Source organism: Lottia gigantea, assembly GCF_000327385.1.
Source record: "Lottia gigantea unplaced genomic scaffold LOTGIsca_49, whole genome shotgun sequence".
Taxonomy (NCBI): domain Eukaryota; kingdom Metazoa; phylum Mollusca; class Gastropoda; family Lottiidae; genus Lottia; species Lottia gigantea.
The window spans coordinates 1,404,160-1,423,453 of record NW_008709687.1 but is presented as its reverse complement, the minus strand read 5'-3'; the positions used below and the strand labels follow the sequence as shown (position 1 = coordinate 1,423,453).

Sequence of the window (19,294 nt, the reverse complement as noted above, 5' to 3'; positions counted from 1 at the left end):
GGAAATTAAATATAAACCGGTGCCAGCATAATGTCGCCCATTACAGAAGGAAATGTGAATGCGAATGCCTTCACCGGAAGTCACCATGGATCAGATCCGGGTATACGAAATCGTGGCGACGGAAGATTGTCGTTTGTTAATAGTGACAAAAGACCGTTATCACGAGCAGGAAGCATGGAATCGAACGCGCCTGGAACTCAATTAAAGGAAAATTCAAATCTGGGAAGCATTCGGAACGGTGTATTCCATTCATTAGTAGACATGAGTAACCTAAGCAAACATAAAATGGAATTTTTCCACAAGGAGGAATGTTTATATTCACACGAAATGTTTCTTAAAGCTGGGAAAATTTACGATTCTTTAAAACACGAAGAAACAGATGTTAAAAAAACAGAGCACACCGAGGATAACGAGGAAGTTGGTTTCAACAGTCTAGCTCAATTAGATTTTGAAAATGAAAATGAAAAACGTTTAACGTTTGAATTGGCCTTTTCTACTTTAAAATGTAAGTACATTGTAATTTTTTACGCTTTTTTTTAATTCATCAACGATTCTATTTGCGACAATTCCTTTTATATTTGTCGTTTGATATTGTAGATGAACTGAATTTTCATTTTGGGAAGTGATACATTATAAGCTGACAGTGGAAATAATGTTTTACCTGCCGGTTAACAAATTTAGCGTTTAAGCGCCTGCCTCTGCCCCACCCCCTGCCAACTTTAAAATTTCTAATCAGGGAACGACGTGCCTGTGCCTCCCCCCTCCCCTTAGCAATTCTGACCCCAACACGAGCCTCTCACCTTTGATTCATAAAAACGCCACTGTGAACCATGAACCAGGAAATATCCGGGATCCCCAAAAATATTCAATTTTCAGTTGATAACTTGCTGTGTTTGTTCACGACTTGACTTTCTGACACGAGGAATTCAAACCATTGTTTTATTGGGTTAATCGAATACTAAATAAACAGTGGAACTACACAAGATTCTGTTTGTCTATAATTTACAACTAAACAAAACAGTAATTTATAGTAAATGTATTGAGGCTCATATTACAATTCCAGTTGATAAAGTCGTTATTTTTTTATCATTTGAAAGGGGCAGTCTGATTTTTAAAAATTAGGTTGGTAAAGTTAAGTGACAAAATTAATAAAAACTGTATATACAAAAATCTAGAGAAATATGTCTTGTACTATACTCTATCTAAAAGTTTTAACTAAAAGTATCTTGTTTGATTTAGAACGTTTTAACTAGTTAAAAAGTTTACTCAAACCTTTTAAAGTGGCTTTGTTTTTGGATGGTGATGGAAAACCAAGTGAATGACAAATTGTAGAGAAATTATTCCTCTACATTATTATTCTGAAGGTTTCACCTTAAATTCGAATCGTTATAATCCAAACCATTTTTTAATTAACCCTTTTAAAACGAATTCAGGTCGATCAAGTGTAAATACACTTAGAATTTTTTTTTATAACATTTTGAATGATAATCAGTTTGCAAACTGTCTCTCAAGAACGTACACTTGTTAACCGAGTTGAACCGGGTCAGTACGACATTCCCGTTCAATTCTTTCTATTATAAATGATCATGTTACTGTGGTCAACCAACAATAGTCTTGTATATTCAATATATTCTCAAATGCTTGAACTGTCCATGAAGTAATTCTCTATTTACGACTAATCCGGTCGAAATTACTATGACTTAGTCAATTAAGTCAATGAGTGGTAGTTTATTTTGGCGTGATTGGCGATTTTCTGTTGTGCTCATCGTCGCTTGAATCATACCCCTTATCGATAACTAGATGGGACCATGTTTCCCCTTGCCAAATAGTGTGGAATTTTTACTAATCAAAACGACGTTTTTCGTACGAATATATTATTAATTTGTGTCTTGCGTATGTCCTTATTACAAAACAACCCGTTAAATGACTTGATAGAACCTTATTGATTGGTTGTTTTAAAAATCATGTGACATCATAATTTTTTAAAGGAATTTAGTGGCCTTATTGAAGCAAACAGAACTTTCTGTTGCTGATATCTGATATCTTCATACATAGCTTATATTATTTTGTGGTAACAAAACCTTTCAATGTCTTATCGTCACATAATATGACAATACGGGTCGTATAATTTTTGATATGTTCTTCAAGTTTACGCCCAAGCAAATTTGCTATTTCAAAATGTCAATAAAAGTTTTTATCGGCATGTTTACATGTCGTCGACTATTTAAGTGCTCGTTTACAGTGGTCAAACAAAATAGTCATTGACTATAGATATACTGGTCGTTACTAATGATGTCAACTTTGACCTTGACCAGGGCATTGTAATTAAAACAGATCAGAAAGGTTTCCAACAGAGAATGTCGGATACCATAGAATTTCTTGTACTGAACGCGCCAATTGCAACGCGCACTATTCTGACTATCTTACATAATGTAATAACATAATATTTAAGGAATTGATTGTATATATTTGTAAGTACTGTGCATTATTGATTACAATTTAAGTCAACTTTGATCTAGGTGAGATAATTACAACTGAAATAGAAGGAGAATACAATACATATACTGTATAACGCCTAGTGTAATACGCACACAAACGCAGTTATGACTGACGTGTAACTATTTGTATTACAGACCAGTCCTTATTTGAAGATATTGTTTACGAAACGTCGTTTTATAATCATTACCCAGAAGTAAGTACTACTGTATATCCTTTATAAACATTACATAAAATCATGCAATACAGAAGTGTGTTTGCTTATGAAAGCTCCATTATGGACAGTGATGAATCTATATGGCATGGAAAATTGCCGGTCATTACATCTTTTGATATCAGAGTAAAAACCAACGAATTGCTAAATAACGCTGTGCTAGCTGAACGCAAGGCTATTGGAATGACACGATCCATTCTTCAAAAAAAAAAAACCATATCCTAACGATCCGAACGGCAAAACGAAACCCGAAATCAGGGGGACATTGTTGACGACTAAACGGCGAACGTCATCTCCCGTGCTCTTGGAAGGGACCTGGGAGTTTTTTTTGAGCCCTGAAACTGCCCATGAAGACCGCTAGCTAACCTCGACGAGAGATCAGTGGTGTTTCGAACAAAAGCTTCAGCGTCTGCATTCATTTTATGCTTATAGCTACAAGAAGATGAAGGCATCGTCATGGTGGTGTTATACGACTATCAAAACCGTCGGTTCCAGTACCGCGTACCGTTTCCAGACGAGGAACTCAACGAAATAGTCACTAAGGTAGAAACAGCTATAAACGATATGAAAACAAAATTAGCTGCAGCAATAGCTCGACATAGAATCAAAGCTAGTGCCAGATCTTTAGAGTTCCTCCTGCCAGAAAGTGTCCGACACAGCGACGAGGCGAAGAGCAAGATGCCGGCGTATTTCTGGATTAACCAGTTACGGACAAGGTGAGTTTATTGAAATGAAATTTTCGTTTTTTACAGTGATTTTATCATGTGGATGAATAGGACTAGTTTAATAATACATCTTTCTTGTATAAAGCAAGCGAAAAGATGACCGGAAAGCCAGAAAAAATCAATATTTGAATAAAATGCAATGTGTTGCCCTATACTTGATGTATTACGATACAAAAGACACGAAATAGATAGGTTTAATTCTGTAGTTTTTAAAATGCACGTTCATTGACCTATATTGTAAGTTTATTACAGTACAGGACATGCAATGGATCTGTTGAATCCTGTAATTTTTAAATGCACGTGCATTGACCTATATTAGAATAAGCTGTTTTGAAGACACAGTGGTGCTGTTGAATTCTGTAGTAATACACGTGCCATGATATATATTCAATTTATCGCAAAGCAGAAGATTGATCTGTTGGATTCTATAGACTTAAGAATGCACGTGCGCTATCCTATATTCAATTACTCCAATACAGAATTCTGTAGGTTTAAATTACACGTGCGTTGACCTATATTGTAATTTATTATAGTACAGAAGACGTGATGGATCTGTTACGAGTGGAAGGGTTTAAGATCGTGAATTCTGTACGGGAACTGGGTGATGATGGAGACAAGTTTTATTGTTTTGATCACCATTGTCCAGATCTACTGGTCGTGGCCTCACATCAAGTTAAATCTCTACAGGAATCTGATATTGTTAATGATGGTCTAATAGTCAGACAGGTAGGCAACAGTATAGCATAATTTTCACTGCGTTTTCCCCACCCACTCTCTCGAAAGAGCAGACCCTCAATGTACATGTATAACATAATATACTAGCATTACAGTTTATATGCCCACATCCCTATACAAACGTCAAACGTTCGCGAGTCCGTTCAATCCAAGACATTTTTAGAATGACTCGTCAAAGTCACAAAATACACTTAAAAATTAAGAACTAGGGAGGGGAAGAAGCATTCCCGCGCCTATACCTACAAGTGATCCATCGACCCCCTCTATTAAATATTTAGACCGGACGACTGAATCCCCTCAGTTGGAAACATTACGTACAAGCTATTCCCGACAAAAACTTGACATTACACAATATCTTGTTCGTCGCTAATCTTCATTGATTGTATCTTTGATATGGGATTTAGGCCAATTCTGACATTTCTTAATACACTTTCATTTCATCTTGAAGACAAGATATAGGTTTTTATAGATCGATGTATTAATGTGACAATTTAAAAAACTTTCATCTCGGTTCTTTTATTGTAGAAAAACTTGTTTAAAAAAAACTATCGAAAATTGCCATTTGATTTGAAAAAAGTTTTCTGTAAATACAGGAACCACAGAGTGGAAAATCACATGAATACAATGATAAAATTATTACAAAATATCTTTTTCGTTTGACTTCTGGTTGCAAAATCAGGTATCGAGCTGTTTCGCCTGGTTCCATCCATCTGGATTGTGCATTACGCCGTCTTGGTTTTTTTTTCACTTGAGAAATATGACAGGCTGCGAGTTGTTTGTAAGTGATATTATCTCAGTTACCATGGAGTTATCACGATATATATCATAATTAATTTCATATCCATAGAATCTGAACACAATAGTTAATCTTAAATCACATTAACTCCATTTAACTTCCATGACGTTTGCCTTGTTTCGGATCTAACCGATCTGTCATGGTTATAGCGCGACTAAGCGAGGCGCGGGGTCGGTTTTAGCGTCGGTTGTGGGTACGGTATGATGTATTGTTGGATTGCCGATACAGTAGAGAATCGAAGAGACAAGGCGTTGGTAGTGTACAGAGTGGGGTTATCGATACAGTTGAAATTTCGAGAAGCGAAGAGACGAGGCACGGGGTTGGGGGTTGTGTACCGTGCTGGGTAATCGATACACTAGAAACTAGCAAAAGCGAAGAGACGAGGCGGGGGGTAGGGGGTTGTGTAAAATGCTGGGTTATCGATACAGTAGAAAATTGAAGTACAGAGGCGAGGCGCGGCGTAGGGGGTATTGCGTAGTGTACCCTACATGATTATTGATGCAGACAAGAAGAGCTAAGGTGACGAAAGTGTCCCTTTACGAAAGCCCCATACCCCCTCGCTCTCTCCCTTAAGGACTGCAAGATTTGTAACTAATGAACCCCTATGTTTTAGACACCTTGAAAGAAGATATCAAAATGTATTGAAACTCTCCAAAACTTAAATCAGTAATTAATTTCACCTGACCGAATTTTATTTACCAATCAATCAAAACTGTCCAATATTAGCGTTTTATGATAAAAAGAATCAAATGGCAATATCGATCAGCAGGAATCTGTTCACCTAGCTTATTATTTCTTTTGTTTACTCGCTTTTTTATCTGGTAATATTCTATAATCTAAAATCTCAAGTACGATATCCTTATCTATAGCAAAGGTTTTCGAGTTTTCACAACCTTACCCTTGCTATAACCAGAGCCGTCATGTGTTGATGATATATTTAATTGACATATTTTGATTTTTGATGGACATGTTATGAATTATTTGACAGATCTGTAATTTTTGATTGATATGTTTTGACCAATTTGATTGGCATGTTTTAACTTATATGGAGGCAAGGTTTTGACATATTTCATTGACGTGTTTTGAATTATTTGAGATATTTTGACGTCTATTGTATTACAATCTATTAGATTACAATTCTTTTTCTTTTTGTACAGCCCATCGCACATGATGGGCTTTAGTCCGCAAAATAATATTTTTTGTTTCATGAAAATCAAACTTGTCGTGTGCGTTGAATAAAAACATTTATACGAAACATTTTCCGCCCTCAACCAATCAACATGTAATATCTCGTCACGTGAAATAAAATAATATTTGAACTTTGTGGTCACGTGAGACAAAAATCGTGTGAAAACATGGCATACACAATGTTCATTGTATGCAGTTAATGAAAACTTGAAAACATTAAAACGTTTTTCGTTTGCAACGAACAAATATCCGTCGCATCTTAAAACTAGGAGCAAACAACCGATTAACCGTTGAAAACAAAAAAATTCTTATGTTCACGTTTCATTAGCATTGATATTTACTACCCATCTTTATATGAAGATGCTTTTATATTTCCAGGATAAGTCAAGCTGTTTGGCGCCACATACAGTTAAATATCTACTAAACGAAGATGATGACGTCATTCACGTTAACGCGGGATTTGGTTTGACTTCTGGTCACATAGCCAGCTTATTGAAACCTTCCAAAAGTCACATCTTTGCTTTTGGCGCCACCGGTGATGCAGATGTGTACAGAATTCACAAAAACCTTGGCCGATTGGGCGTCGGGAAATGTATCCTTTTGTTAAATGAAATATCTGAAACGTAACAAATAGATCTACGTATGCAGATGGTTATGCACAAATACTTTATAAAGTATACCGGATACTTCTGCCATTGTAAGACCTTTACCGTCTACTCAAAACGGTCTACTGTGAAAGTTTTGCTGGCGCTCTGAAACAGCTATACAGAAACTGCCGAGATTGGTAAAAATTGAAGAGGTTCGGGCGCGTCCAGCATTTCCAACCCAAATATACTACTAAAATTCTTTAACAATTTGAAGGTGTGAGAGTAATATCGGAACCATTTTTAAACATAGAGCCAGACGATAGCCGGTATAAATCAGTTCGTATTGTCCTAGTCACAGCGGACTGTACCAAATCAGCAGTCACTAACCCTGTAGAGTTTGTGGTCAGCGAGGGAGAAGGTAAGTTACTAAGTTTATATTTTAGAATCAAAAACATTCGGACACTGACATTTCCAGACTCTCAGATTACCACTTTCAAACTATGCTTGTAGATTTTAGACTTTTTCAGACACTGGGATTTTCTTTACTCTTGCTATCACGACATCCATACGCAGACTTTGATCGGCCTAGGCTTTCAGAATTTGAAAGTCCATTTTCGGTAAAATTTCTGATATCTTCATGCTATTACCAATCTATTTAGGATTTACGGAGCATCCATCATGGCTGATTAGAGGCACAGAACATTGAGATATACACATTGTCAGTTCTCTGTGGTCAGAATGTATTTGTTTATGTTTCTATTGTAGATATGACGATATTAAAGGATCTATCAGTGGGTGATAAAGATGCTATGAAAATAAACCAACTAAATAATGAACATTCTAGGATTCTAAAACACGCCATGAGATGTGAGTCCTTATTAGAATTTATCTCCTGTTCAGTGATTTCTATTATTAAAACGAACTTTATCGTCACTTATTGATATATTTTCACGATTTCTTTCGTCTTATACCTTGAGTGCAATAGCCAATGTCAGCGAATACAACCAATCAGATCCAACAAGCGGTACTATCAGAATAAAAAGATCCGAGGCACCTAATATAGTGTTTATTAACACTTTCGCAAGTGGCAGCTCAGTTGCCACCCGTCCATGTGTAAAGTTACACTTTCGTTTTAACAGTGTATTGTATATCTTAAAGAAACTATTGTTATCGAAAGGATGGGGATGTTTATAAATCCAAACCTCTCGTATTATTACAGTTTCGAAAGTACAGGCGGTAGTGTATATGACCAGGTCGGTCCATGAAGCCGAGAACGAGATGGTGGTGGAAAAAACAGTAGAGTATGTGAACTCGATACAACAGAAAAAGATGCCATTCCGTCTGGTGCCACCGGTTCTAGCTTTCAGTGCAGATGAGATTGAAAACAATCGTGGAATCTGCGGGAAGTATATGAAATTTAAACCATCCAATACAATGAATGGTTGTTTTGTGGCCGTCATCACAAGAGAGGTTAGTTATTTAAAATTAAATCCTACTTTCTGTACTTTTGAGATAATGAAGGCATCATCTCAACGTATACCACGAAAGGTGACAAATACCTGGAAGTCTAAACATGATTTATTTCATTGTTCAGTCATATCTTTTTTCTATTTCTAGCCAGAAGATTTGAAAGATTCCGCGAAGGATGCTATAGCACGTGCCAATGCTAAAGGACTTTTGGGCGCGAAATCAAAGAAAGGTCACGATTCGGATAACCATCATGGACACCATATCAAATCTAAAAAATCTCGGAAAAAACTTCGAGCTAGTGCTAGCGCTGGATTTAAACCTAATATGACAATCAGTTCAAATCGGATGCAGATGTATCAGAAATCGTCAGGATTGAAGCAAGTCATATCGGCTGCACGGAAACGGGACCAGGACGACAAAACTAAGCATCTGAGTCTACCCAGAGTAAGTTCAATGCCCGTTGCCAGAATGCCTGAACACATCCGCATCGTCAAACATCCTGCACCTTTCAAATGATACGCATGACGTCACTACGTCACATGTACTTCACGTCATGACTCCATTTTTTGAATACGCACGTGCAATTGACGTTTTTTGTAAAATGCTTGTGTATATGCAAGTCCTGCATCACGTAAACTTTATTTTACAGCTTTGGTGTAGAAAATGGATATAAAAAAAGCAAAATGAAAAGTCTCACACTAATAAACTGTTCCTAGATTATTTTGCTCATCCGGTGACTTAAACAGTTGAAGCATCAACAGTCCACTTCATTTTTAGGTAGTGTAAGTAGTAATGAACACTATATAGGTCTGGCTTGTAATGTTTCATTTACTATTTATTCTACCTCAAAAATGAAGTGGACCGCTCCTACAATTTGGCATCGTTCTCCAAGGTGCATAAATATCCATGTAAAGAAAGTGGGTTAAAGGTATTTTTGCACGTCCATTGGCATTTCCAGACTTAAAAGTAGAGTCCATTATGTTCCAGAGGTAGAATAAGTGACACATGATCTTAACAAGCCAGAGTAATATTTTGTTTATTTCTGTGGACGGTCTTTGTTACGTGGTTATGACTAAAATGCAGTCAAATGTAGTGCGACATTGAGCATTATTATGGTTTGTTACATTTCATACATGACGTCAATATTATGGAGGATTATTTTTACTAATAAATATCTGTTTCGTTACAAATTTGAATTATTGCTGAATTCTCGGTGGATTATAGGCAGCTTGTGGACTATAATGCTGTCGATCCAGAAAATGTGTGTTTCGACAACAAACCAGTAATTTGGGGATTGCATGACACAGTTCTCGCAGATACACACCCTCCCCCCCACCTCTATAAAATGGATACCTACACCAAAAATGTAAGCTGTTACGACAAGGTTAAAAAATTTGCCACTTTCACCACCTTTGTACCTTTAGAAAATCACACACAAAGCACTTCATAGCAAACAAAATAATCGTGTCCAGGTATTAAGAAAATTGTTTGTAGCATGCATGTAATATATTTTTACAAGAAGTTTCTAATAAAGAGGTAGGTATTATATCTATTATATTAAGGTAACGGTGAGCTTAAATACTAAGGACCGTAGCCACAGATGGGGCAAGGGGCAATACTCGCCCAAGGTACCTTTCTAGATGACAGAATTGTATTTTTTTTTTCTGAAAACCGGACCCAGAATTCTAAATTAATGCGGTATTTAAATTTCTTTTTTGCAGTTCCTTAAAAATGCTAAGAACTCGAAAGCATCAAAACCGTCACCAATACCGTCAGCTGGAATTGCAAGATCACCGTCGCCTAGGTTACCAAGATCTCCAGTGTCATCTCCAAGGTTACCAAGTACCCCGGCACCATCTCCTAGGTTACCGAGTTCAAGGGCATCATCAGCTACGAGATTACGTTCTACAAAATCAGAAACTTTGTCGTTGCCGTCTGCAAACTTAGGCGGCGGCAATTCTCTACAAGTGTCGTCTGAAAGTCAACTACTTACGCCCCCTAGGGAGGTCCGACAACGAAGATTATCACGAGAAGATGTGACTCTGGATGGGAAAGACGTACATTCAAATGAAAGTTGATGATGGTTCTTTTGATGTACAGTGTATTTTAGTAAAATTAAGGTGCTTTGTTAAGATAAAGATATAATTGTTCAAGGGCGGTAACTCTAATTTCCATCAAGATATGCATAGTGGATGCATGGACACATTTTTAAGTGGTCTGAACTAAAAAAATCAGAATAAAAATAGTTAAATCCAAATTTTTGTCATTATTTACATAAGAGACGAATTGCCTCTAAGCCCCCCTTGACAATTCTGAGGCCCGTAGTGCCACTGAACTTCAATTTCACCATGGAAACAACATTTAAAAAATAAAAAGTTTATTTACAAAGGTCAACAATAATGTACAAATAACAAATTTTATAACCTTATTACAGTTTAACATGGTTTCTACATGGTTTAGAATAATTTAAAACACGTCTTTATTGAGAGTATACTTGGTAAAACTCTGGTGGCATATTCTCGAAACGATCTTAGAGCTAGGATGTCCTAGGTTCTAATCATCAAACACTGATTCTAGGATATCCTAGCTAAGATCGTATCGAGAATTGAGGAAATATAGAGAACGGAAATGAGTGAGTAAATGAAAGGGAAAACTAAAATCATCTCTAGGAATATGAGAATTGGGTGTAAGGGTTACCAGGTCTTCAGGCCTAAGAGTCGTCTGGTCCAGCAGTCTCAGGATCTCCAGGTTAAATGGTATTTGTCCTAAGGAGTTCGAGAGTTTTCTGGATTTGAAGGTCTGCTGGTCCGAGTGTCTCTGGGTCCAATGGTATATGGGTTAAGAGTCCAATGTTATCTTGGTCTAAGGTTTCTAGGTCCAATGGAATGGTATCTGGAATAAAGTGGCTCCTGAGTCAAGAGTGTCGATCTCTGCTCTATAAATTGCCCATTTGATGAGGTAATAGATACAGGCATGCTATATCTTTCTAAGTGAGCTTCTAAATCAATTCAATTACACAAAATGCTATCAAAAAGTGAACAAAAAATTAAATAGAATTCCCTGAAGAAAATTTGAGTTGGTAATTTTTGTTCAAATAGTGGTAGGGTAAGTGTGGGTTGTTTTTTGTACAACTAAACAAACGGAAGTAAGAAGATATAGGTAATATTTAGGAATTCAGAATTTGAGGCACAAAATGATCTTTGTTTACAAAATAAACTTAAGTTAAATTCTAAGTATCATTGTTGTTTTTTAAATGATTTTCAAAACAGAAAAAAACAGTGGCAAGTAAAAAATCACTTAATGCATAGCTTTGTTTTTGTAATATGCGCCTCTTCTCCCCCAATTTTGTTCAATCTATGCATAGCAACAGAGCAGAGTATGCCCTCCTGCCATAGCTATTACCAATTGTGTATGGTTGTGAATAAAGAAAGTGGTCAAATGGTCGAATGCCACTCACAACTCACTGAAGCCCCGTTAGATATCTTTCAATTTGCATAAATTTTTATTTTATTTTTGTTTAGCAGCTGATGTCAATTCAACTTGACAAGTACTTATCTTTTCACAAAATTAAAGTAAGCATCAATTAAATATGTGCATAAATTAAATATGTGCATAAATTATATGTTCATAAATTAAATATGCACATAAACTAAATAAGTTCATAAAAAAAAGTTAGCATGAATTTAATATGTTCAGAAAATAAAAATGCACTAAAATTAAAAATGCCCATAAATTAAATATGTGCATAAATTAAACTTATTAACTGCATATTGTGAGCTCTTGCTAAAATAAATCCATCATTTAACTCAATGCATAGTGTTTGAAGCCTAAGTACAAAAGCAAAATAAACAAAAATTAAATATGCGCATAAAGTAAGGCTAAAAATAATATTTTGATCTTTTAAGGAGCAATTGACATAATTTATTGCTGAAAAAGTTTTCCTTATTTTTTTCAGAGAATCGCATTTAAGAAGCTATATAAAATGTTTAACATTCACTACTTGCATCACATATACCCATTGTTGGCTTTTGTCATTTATTCATAATATTGACTGATAAAGAAAAGATAATTTGATGAGACAATAAACCAATCTCTCTACTATTTAAAGTTGGAATGGAGAGGACTAAAGCTGCGAAAACACAAGATAAGATGTCCAGTGCTGTGTATGATGTGGGATTATGGATACATGAGTAGAAGAAAAGCAATACCAGACACCATACTTTATCTATTATGCTGCTGTCCTGGCAAAATTTCCTGCTGCCAATTTCACGAGCCCAATCAGATGCAGAAGTAGAATGTAAAAAATTCCATTCCATTTCAAATTTAATACACAACTGAAGATTAATTTAATCACAATATTCCTAATTTCACCATCATCAAAATTTCTGTATGATATTGAGAAGAGCTGTATAGGTTCCCGTAGCAAACCCAATCACTCCAAATATAATAATCAACACATCTTTTACTTTAGTCCATCTCGATAGAATTTCTCCTTCAGCAGAATAAGTTATAAGCTCTATAGTAGCTGGAAGTATTAAGGCTAGGGCACTGCTAGCAAAGGCACCAATTAAAGATATCAATAAATCTAGGTGGGGGACACTTATGGCAAATCCACCTAGAAACAGAAATTTAAATGGATTATTATGGAAAATCAGCAATTTCAAAAAAATCATTTATACTAATAATTTGCCATCTGCCTAAATTATTTTGTATACGAATATGTTAGTATTTTTATCAGCCCAAAGGAATTCTATTTCTAATCTGAAATCGAAAAGTGATTCAACTACGATCTGCACCATTCTGATTTTCAAGCCGTTGTATGTATATCAGGGACACTTATAGCTTATATTTACACCATTCTAAATTTCTAGTACTTAAATGTGTCGGGGATACTTTTAGATTCATTTTTCCTTTAAACTATTTGCCATTTAACTACTGTCTATTGTCTTTTTGTTCATGTGCTTGAAACTAACTAAAGCAGCCAGATTACGTAAAATTAGAATTAGAAATTAGAAAATCAGAATTAGAAAATATGGTACTCACATGTTAAAAATAAAAGAAAAATGCGTAGAATATATTCTCCATATTTCTGTAACCATGGCGATTGGGTGCGTGATTTTAATCCAGGCCAGATAATTTTAACAGGAACATAGAGTTGTATACCATAAGATATAAATACACAGACGGCAAACATCAACTTAGCAGAGACATACAACCTATAGTATAAATAATCAGTGTAGTTCATATACTGAATAATTACGAGTATAATGCACACATTCTTACCCCACCGTATATCTGTCACTGTTAATAATAATCACTCCATCTGGGAAATTAATCAACCAGTTGGCATAACGCAGACACCACAATATTGAGTGAAAATACCACTCTACTCTTTGAAAATATAAATTAATGCCTTTATCGCAAGAAATTTCAAGAAATTGTCGCAAAGTAATATTTGACAAATCCTTCAAGCAAACTATCTCTTACCATTGGTCGTTTGGTAGATTGAGCGTGATACTATCTTTAACATTCTCACCATATTTCAGGTAACCATAGAAACCGGTAGCGGTGTATAATGTTGCTACGGTAACCATACCTAAATTAAGAACTCCTGCTTTCCCGCCAAACGATTCTGGTTCTTTCATTTTATTTTCTAATGGTAGAACCTACAATCAACATTGAAAATTAAATTGAGCACTATGTGCTTCAGGCTGTACAAATTCTTCATTTCCTTCATCTCTGGTTTCTCCCCTGTCTGAATCTTGTACGATTTGTTTACATGGTAAAAGCTATGTGCATCTACTCTGGTGGAAATGGCCTTACAACAAAATATCAAAATTTCAAAGAATTGAAGAAAGAAAAGTCACTGAACAGGAGAAAAAAAGCCACTTACCAAACTGATGCCCTCATAAGCGTACAGTGCAGTTCCAAAATACAACGGTAAGTCGGCTATCGTGCCTACAGCAGGTCGTGTGTCAGCATTTGGAAGTCCTTGAAGCACTCCATAGAATATTATAAATAGTCCCACTGCTGTTAATAAATTAGCAAACGTTGAAAATGGCGCCAGGGCTCGAAAGTTTCTCACAAAAACATAAGGAACCAGTAAAGCAGCAACGATAATCTCATAGACTCTTAGATCTGGGTCATCTTTATAGTAATTATTAACAATCTGAAATATACAGTAAAAAATGGAGGTCATGGATTCTAATCTCAGTCAGTGTGTCAACTTGAATAAGTCAACTTTTCTTATTATTCCAGTTGACCTAGCTGTACATCAATTCCATTAGGTATGGCCAAGGACCAGCTTGTAGAAAAGATCCCTGTGAAGCTAAGTAAATCTACCCATAAAAAGGATAGTTTCTATCTTTGGTACATCTATCTATACACCCTTTGCAGATTCAATTGTACTCATGCCTCTGAAAACAAAAAAGATCTATCAACAAACCTGTTTTACGCTTGTAGCAATAAATACAATATACACACTACAAAACCCAAACTGGGTAACAATTAACAACACAAACACTAAATATCTGAAAATAAAACAGAATTTATAATCATACCTCAAAGCATGGAGGTTTGAATCACATTGTTGTCGTCAATTTAGAAAAATGAAAAGTTTTTTTTCAAGATGGCTCTCAGTATCAAGAGTTGACCCTGTGGAACAGGAAGTTGGAATGTCATCTGCTAGGTTATAAGGTACCACTACAAATTGAGAAAGATTTCTGACGTCCAACCTAGAATGAAGCATTGCAAGCATGTAGGTGCAGAAGTTACCTACTCAAGGCTTAACAAATTTCTGAAGACATAGCCAATGTTACAGAAATTGCCTTTCACAGTCTTGGTAACCTTACATGTATACTTCATCCCACAATTTCTTGTGTAGTAACTGAAAAGTTCCCTTAAGCACACTTCTTTAAACAAACGTTCTGAACTTGTTTTGAAATGTAGACATGAGAATAATTTCTACTTGTCCAACTTCAGTAGGGTAGCAGACTGAAAATAGGCCAGTTGTCTGAAGACTGCACAGCCTGAAACTCTGAGTTTAACAACATGATGATTTAGGTTCTGTTTTAACATCTCTAAATTCAGCTATAACTTTTGTAAGAAAATATTTTACCTGGAAAACTTTGCAAATTTACGTAATCTGATGTGACCAGTTTTAACACTAGTTTCCATGACATCAGCATAATCCATAGCAACAGATCCAGTTCTGAATAAAATAACACTCTAATTTGAACACTCCTTCAAAATAGCATAGCCAACATTTAAGAAGCATTTGTGAGAAATTAGATAGAGATTGCACAATTTGTAAAAACTCAAGTGCTGGGTTTTTCTGAGTGCCACAGAACAGCATTTTGTTTCAAGACTAAGAAGTTATTTAAAATATGAATAATTTACCTTTTACACATGATTCGACTACATTTCACCAAAAGATGCATACAATGTACAGCTATAACTCCTATTAATAATAACCCTACTGTTCCTAGCTGAAATAACATTGGAATTAATACAATACCTGGTTAAAACACAGTCAAATAGGTATATTATAACATATTTTAGAATAAAGTCTTTAAATGGCATTAAGCAATTGTAAGCACACTGTACAGGCACAACTTTAAGGAACAACAATCACTGGTTAAAGATTTATGCAATGTTTCGATGTGTGACTGTGCCTGAGCAAACATTGCATAAATCCAATCGGACATGACTGGCAAATACAGATAAATCCCTGAAAACATAATTATATGACATCAACGCAATCAGTTAAACAATTTTAGAAAAAACTATGCAAAATCATCAATCAATAAGGTGTCTGCCTAAGTGTTATGCAAACTTGTTAATTTTTGGGTTTGATGGGGCATAAATGTTTAATAACAGTGACAGACACTTTTACAGATTCATTTCATGTTATTAACATGCGTATTATATTCACAATTATACAGTATATGAACACAGCAAATGAACTCTCCTATGACGAATGAATGCTAAGAAGTGAAACAGATATCCGCTTACCCAGAGCCCAGCATTTTTTATAGCAACAGGCATAGCCAGAATACCAGTTCCAATATTTCCTTTTAATAGATGCATCAAACATTGTAGATTCCTGGAATTAAAAACAGGCTAAAAAGTATTTCACTCTGCTATTTATATTGGCATCAATTATTGAAAGTAATATTCTGAAGATCGCACAGCATGTAACTGAGAAACCACATGTTTCAGGTTCTGTTTTAACATTTTTATTAGAAATTAATACTAATTAAATTTTACAGATTTATTTCAGTGAAATGGAATACATGTATATATATAAAATGATTAAACCTCGACCATCTGATGTGGTGACAAAAACCTGTGAATGAAAACTTACGATGTAGCGTTTTCGACGGATCTTCTGCTGTGTTCATACTCAATCTGCGGCTGGTCTAAAGGATATTCGAAACTATTGTTGGCTATTATAGGAAATAGATGAGGTTCAGGGGCCACAACTCCTGAATCAATCTCTGGCTCGGTAGATACAGGAGGTGCAGCCTTTACTGGTCTTGTCTCCTCCTTTCCATCTTTTGGTATTAATAAGGTTGTCTCCTTGGCAACATCGTAGTGATCAGGTTCGGCCATTTTGATGGCTTCATTGGATTTTTCTTACTTGTTGTTAGCTCATCTGGAATAAGTAAGAGTGATATTTTAAATTGTGGAAACACTCTATGAGCACTTTGTGAAATAATATTCACTGTTCATAAATTTGTCTCTATGATGATTACTACAAAAAATCTTTGAGCACTTGACCAATCAAAAAGAAATAGTGTTTGTACATTAGTTAGTATGATGCTGTCTATCCTCAGTCGTTCAACATTGATAATAATCAGTAATTACAAGTTACGTGTCCTGATAGATAAAGATAAGTTACTTATCAATTATAAACCAAACACTTATCAGTCATTTTTTACCACTAAAGGTTAAGGGTGGGGGTGGGGGGTGAAGTATTGGAACAGAGTACTGGTATATAAAGATAAACAACAACCATAGTTAGTTTGCAAGAGGCATCAAGGTCATTAAACACAAATATCTTAGTGATGTTTGTTCTTCAACTAAATATTCAAATAACTGAAGAGATAAAACTTGTCCATCCATAAAAATATTATAAGTATCATCTTCAGGAAATGGCTTAGTATAGTTTCCTGTGACCTTTGACCCAATATGTGAATTTCAGTAACCATAGAAAATTACTTCTGCCACCTTAGTTTTCTTCAGCTTAAGCTTTTTTTTTTATCTTTTGTTTTGTCTTTTGTAAGTGTATTGGGGACACTGATAGCATCTATTTACACCATTCCAATATTCAATAAGATGTCAGTGGTTCCTGCAACTCCACTAAAACTAAGTGTTTGCTGACGTTACTACTCGCATAGGACTTTATGTGATTAAGCATATTTTGCGTTTAGTGACATCATCATCCCAGTCGACCCAGCTGTAGGGCTTACAATAAACTCCCAAAAAGGAAATTTGATTCTTATTGTCCAAAGGGGGTATTATCACTTCGCTAAGTAAAGACACTACTGGTACTGCTTTTTCTAATAAACTCTAATCAAAACAGCATCCATACAATAAATCAAAGGAAGAGGAAGGGTTGATTCCTTCGAATATATGTAAATAGTCTTCAGAAGAATGAGAAATGTACAAATTATGACGCTGAGCTGTGGACACTATTACTGATTGGCCTAGCTAATAAATTTCCGTTTCTGAGACTAAATTATGATTGGTCAAAAAAATGGTGCACCTGTCCTATTAGTCATTACCACAATCTCTTTCTACTTGTAAAAAGTAAGGAACAAGATATCTTTTTCTTCCTTATTATATCTCAAACAAACTCTTACTGAAATAACTTCACATGCACAGTAACTAATATCGACTTCCTCAGTTTTGTTGAAAGAGCTCATAGGTCATTGTGATAAGCACTGAAGATAAAAAATTATATTTTCCTTAACTTGTTTCATCCACCTTTGTCCTTTGATATGTCCTTATGTGATAAATTAGCAACGCTTGCTCACATACGAGAATCAAAAAAGCATCTTAAAGACACATTTCACTACATGTCTTTCTAGGCCAGTATAAAACATAAAACTATGAAAATTTAATTTTATTGTATTAACTTTTTACCTTCTGTCTTTAGGATTTTAGGATAAGTTTAAAGGTCTCACTTATCGCCCTATGGCCTCTGATTATCACATTTTGTTTTTTCGAGTACACACAAGATGAAAAAGTTCAAAGAAGCGAGAAAAAGTAAAGGTTTGATCCACTGTCAGGATCTCAACAAGCACTCTATGTTAAGCCTTTCTACTGATATTATTGCACATGCATTCTCCACCCTGCAGACTTACTGATACCTTAGCCATCCTTAAGTCCTACTTGCAAATTTGTTTTTTCAAGAACAGAAATGTTCTATCTTCTGTTCTAGCATAACAATTTATTTTATATGCACCACTTCATTTTGAAAGAAAATGGTACAGCTCTAAAATATCTACACTGTATTTAGTCTGTCAAAATGTTGTAAACTGCCATTGTTAAATCCCATAACAGCCCCACCCCAACTTTTAGTTTTAAAAGAAAGTTAAAATATAAACAAGTGACATGTACCGGTATTCATAATGTCAAATGAAAATGCATCTCGATTCATTTACCTCTGAAACCTGGCTCAGTCTGAGTTCGTCTGCACACCAGGGCTGAAGTGTCACTGAATAAAACTACGTCTCCAGTAATCAAACTGGTTGGGAATAACAACCAATTATCTGATATTACTTACATTTGTATAAGTTGTCATAACTTGATAAGGGATATTTCCATTCACCTGTTTTAAGACTGTCATGTGATCGTGCATCACAATCACGATACGCATGCGCAAATGCTTACAGGAAGTGAGAACTCTGACATCTTTAACAAGAATTTTCAGACTCAAAGACAATGTGTGGATGTCTTGAAACTGTCCTTCATTAATGTATCTTGAAATAATCACCTGAGTCAACAACTGATAAAATAAAATATCTTGAATATAAAATGAGAACTGTTATCATTCTTCCAAAGTTTTACTTTCGGC

General features: G+C 35.3%; 2 protein-coding genes across 2 annotated transcripts; one reads left to right on the top strand and one right to left on the bottom strand.

The window, feature by feature from the left end:
- Positions 1 to 30: 30 nt before the first annotated feature.
- Positions 31 to 9,396, top strand: LOTGIDRAFT_234325 (hypothetical protein). Its single transcript, XM_009061622.1, has 10 exons — positions 31 to 505; positions 2,520 to 2,692; positions 3,143 to 3,426; positions 3,969 to 4,161; positions 6,533 to 6,746; positions 7,016 to 7,159; positions 7,507 to 7,608; positions 7,961 to 8,211; positions 8,359 to 8,655; positions 8,861 to 9,396. The coding sequence occupies exons 3-10, from the start codon at positions 3,167 to 3,169 to the stop codon at positions 8,882 to 8,884; spliced, it is 1,485 nt and encodes a 494-aa protein (XP_009059870.1). The 5' UTR covers positions 31 to 505; positions 2,520 to 2,692; positions 3,143 to 3,166; the 3' UTR covers positions 8,885 to 9,396.
- Positions 9,397 to 11,878: 2,482 nt separating this feature from the next.
- LOTGIDRAFT_218879 (hypothetical protein) lies at positions 11,879 to 19,041 on the bottom strand. Its single transcript, XM_009061621.1, has 10 exons — positions 19,004 to 19,041; positions 16,577 to 16,867; positions 16,225 to 16,315; positions 15,610 to 15,698; positions 15,329 to 15,421; positions 14,657 to 14,741; positions 14,105 to 14,380; positions 13,699 to 13,877; positions 13,255 to 13,427; positions 11,879 to 12,826 (listed from the first exon to the last, which is right to left on the bottom strand). Exons 2-10 carry the CDS (start codon positions 16,822 to 16,824, stop codon positions 12,588 to 12,590), a joined length of 1,473 nt encoding a protein of 490 aa, XP_009059869.1. The 5' UTR covers positions 16,825 to 16,867; positions 19,004 to 19,041; the 3' UTR covers positions 11,879 to 12,587.
- Between the last annotated feature and the right edge of the window lie 253 nt (positions 19,042 to 19,294).

Bases quoted from the DNA above. Each gene is read 5' to 3' on its own strand.
- LOTGIDRAFT_234325 (XM_009061622.1), top strand. From the start codon at position 3,167: ATGGTGGTGTTATACGACTATCAAAACCGTCGGTTCCAGTACCGCGTA. The intron at 6,747-7,015 runs GTATCCTTTTGT...AACAATTTGAAG, and splicing joins CCGATTGGGCGTCGGGAAAT to GTGTGAGAGTAATATCGGAA. The intron at 8,212-8,358 runs GTTAGTTATTTA...TTCTATTTCTAG, and splicing joins TGGCCGTCATCACAAGAGAG to CCAGAAGATTTGAAAGATTC.
- LOTGIDRAFT_218879 (XM_009061621.1), bottom strand. From the start codon at position 16,824: ATGGCCGAACCTGATCACTACGATGTTGCCAAGGAGACAACCTTATTA. The intron at 14,742-15,328 runs GTAAAATATTTT...TTTTATTTTCAG, and splicing joins AAATTTGCAAAGTTTTCCAG to ATATTTAGTGTTTGTGTTGT. The intron at 13,428-13,698 runs GTAAGAGATAGT...TTTATACTATAG, and splicing joins AATCTACCAAACGACCAATG to GTTGTATGTCTCTGCTAAGT.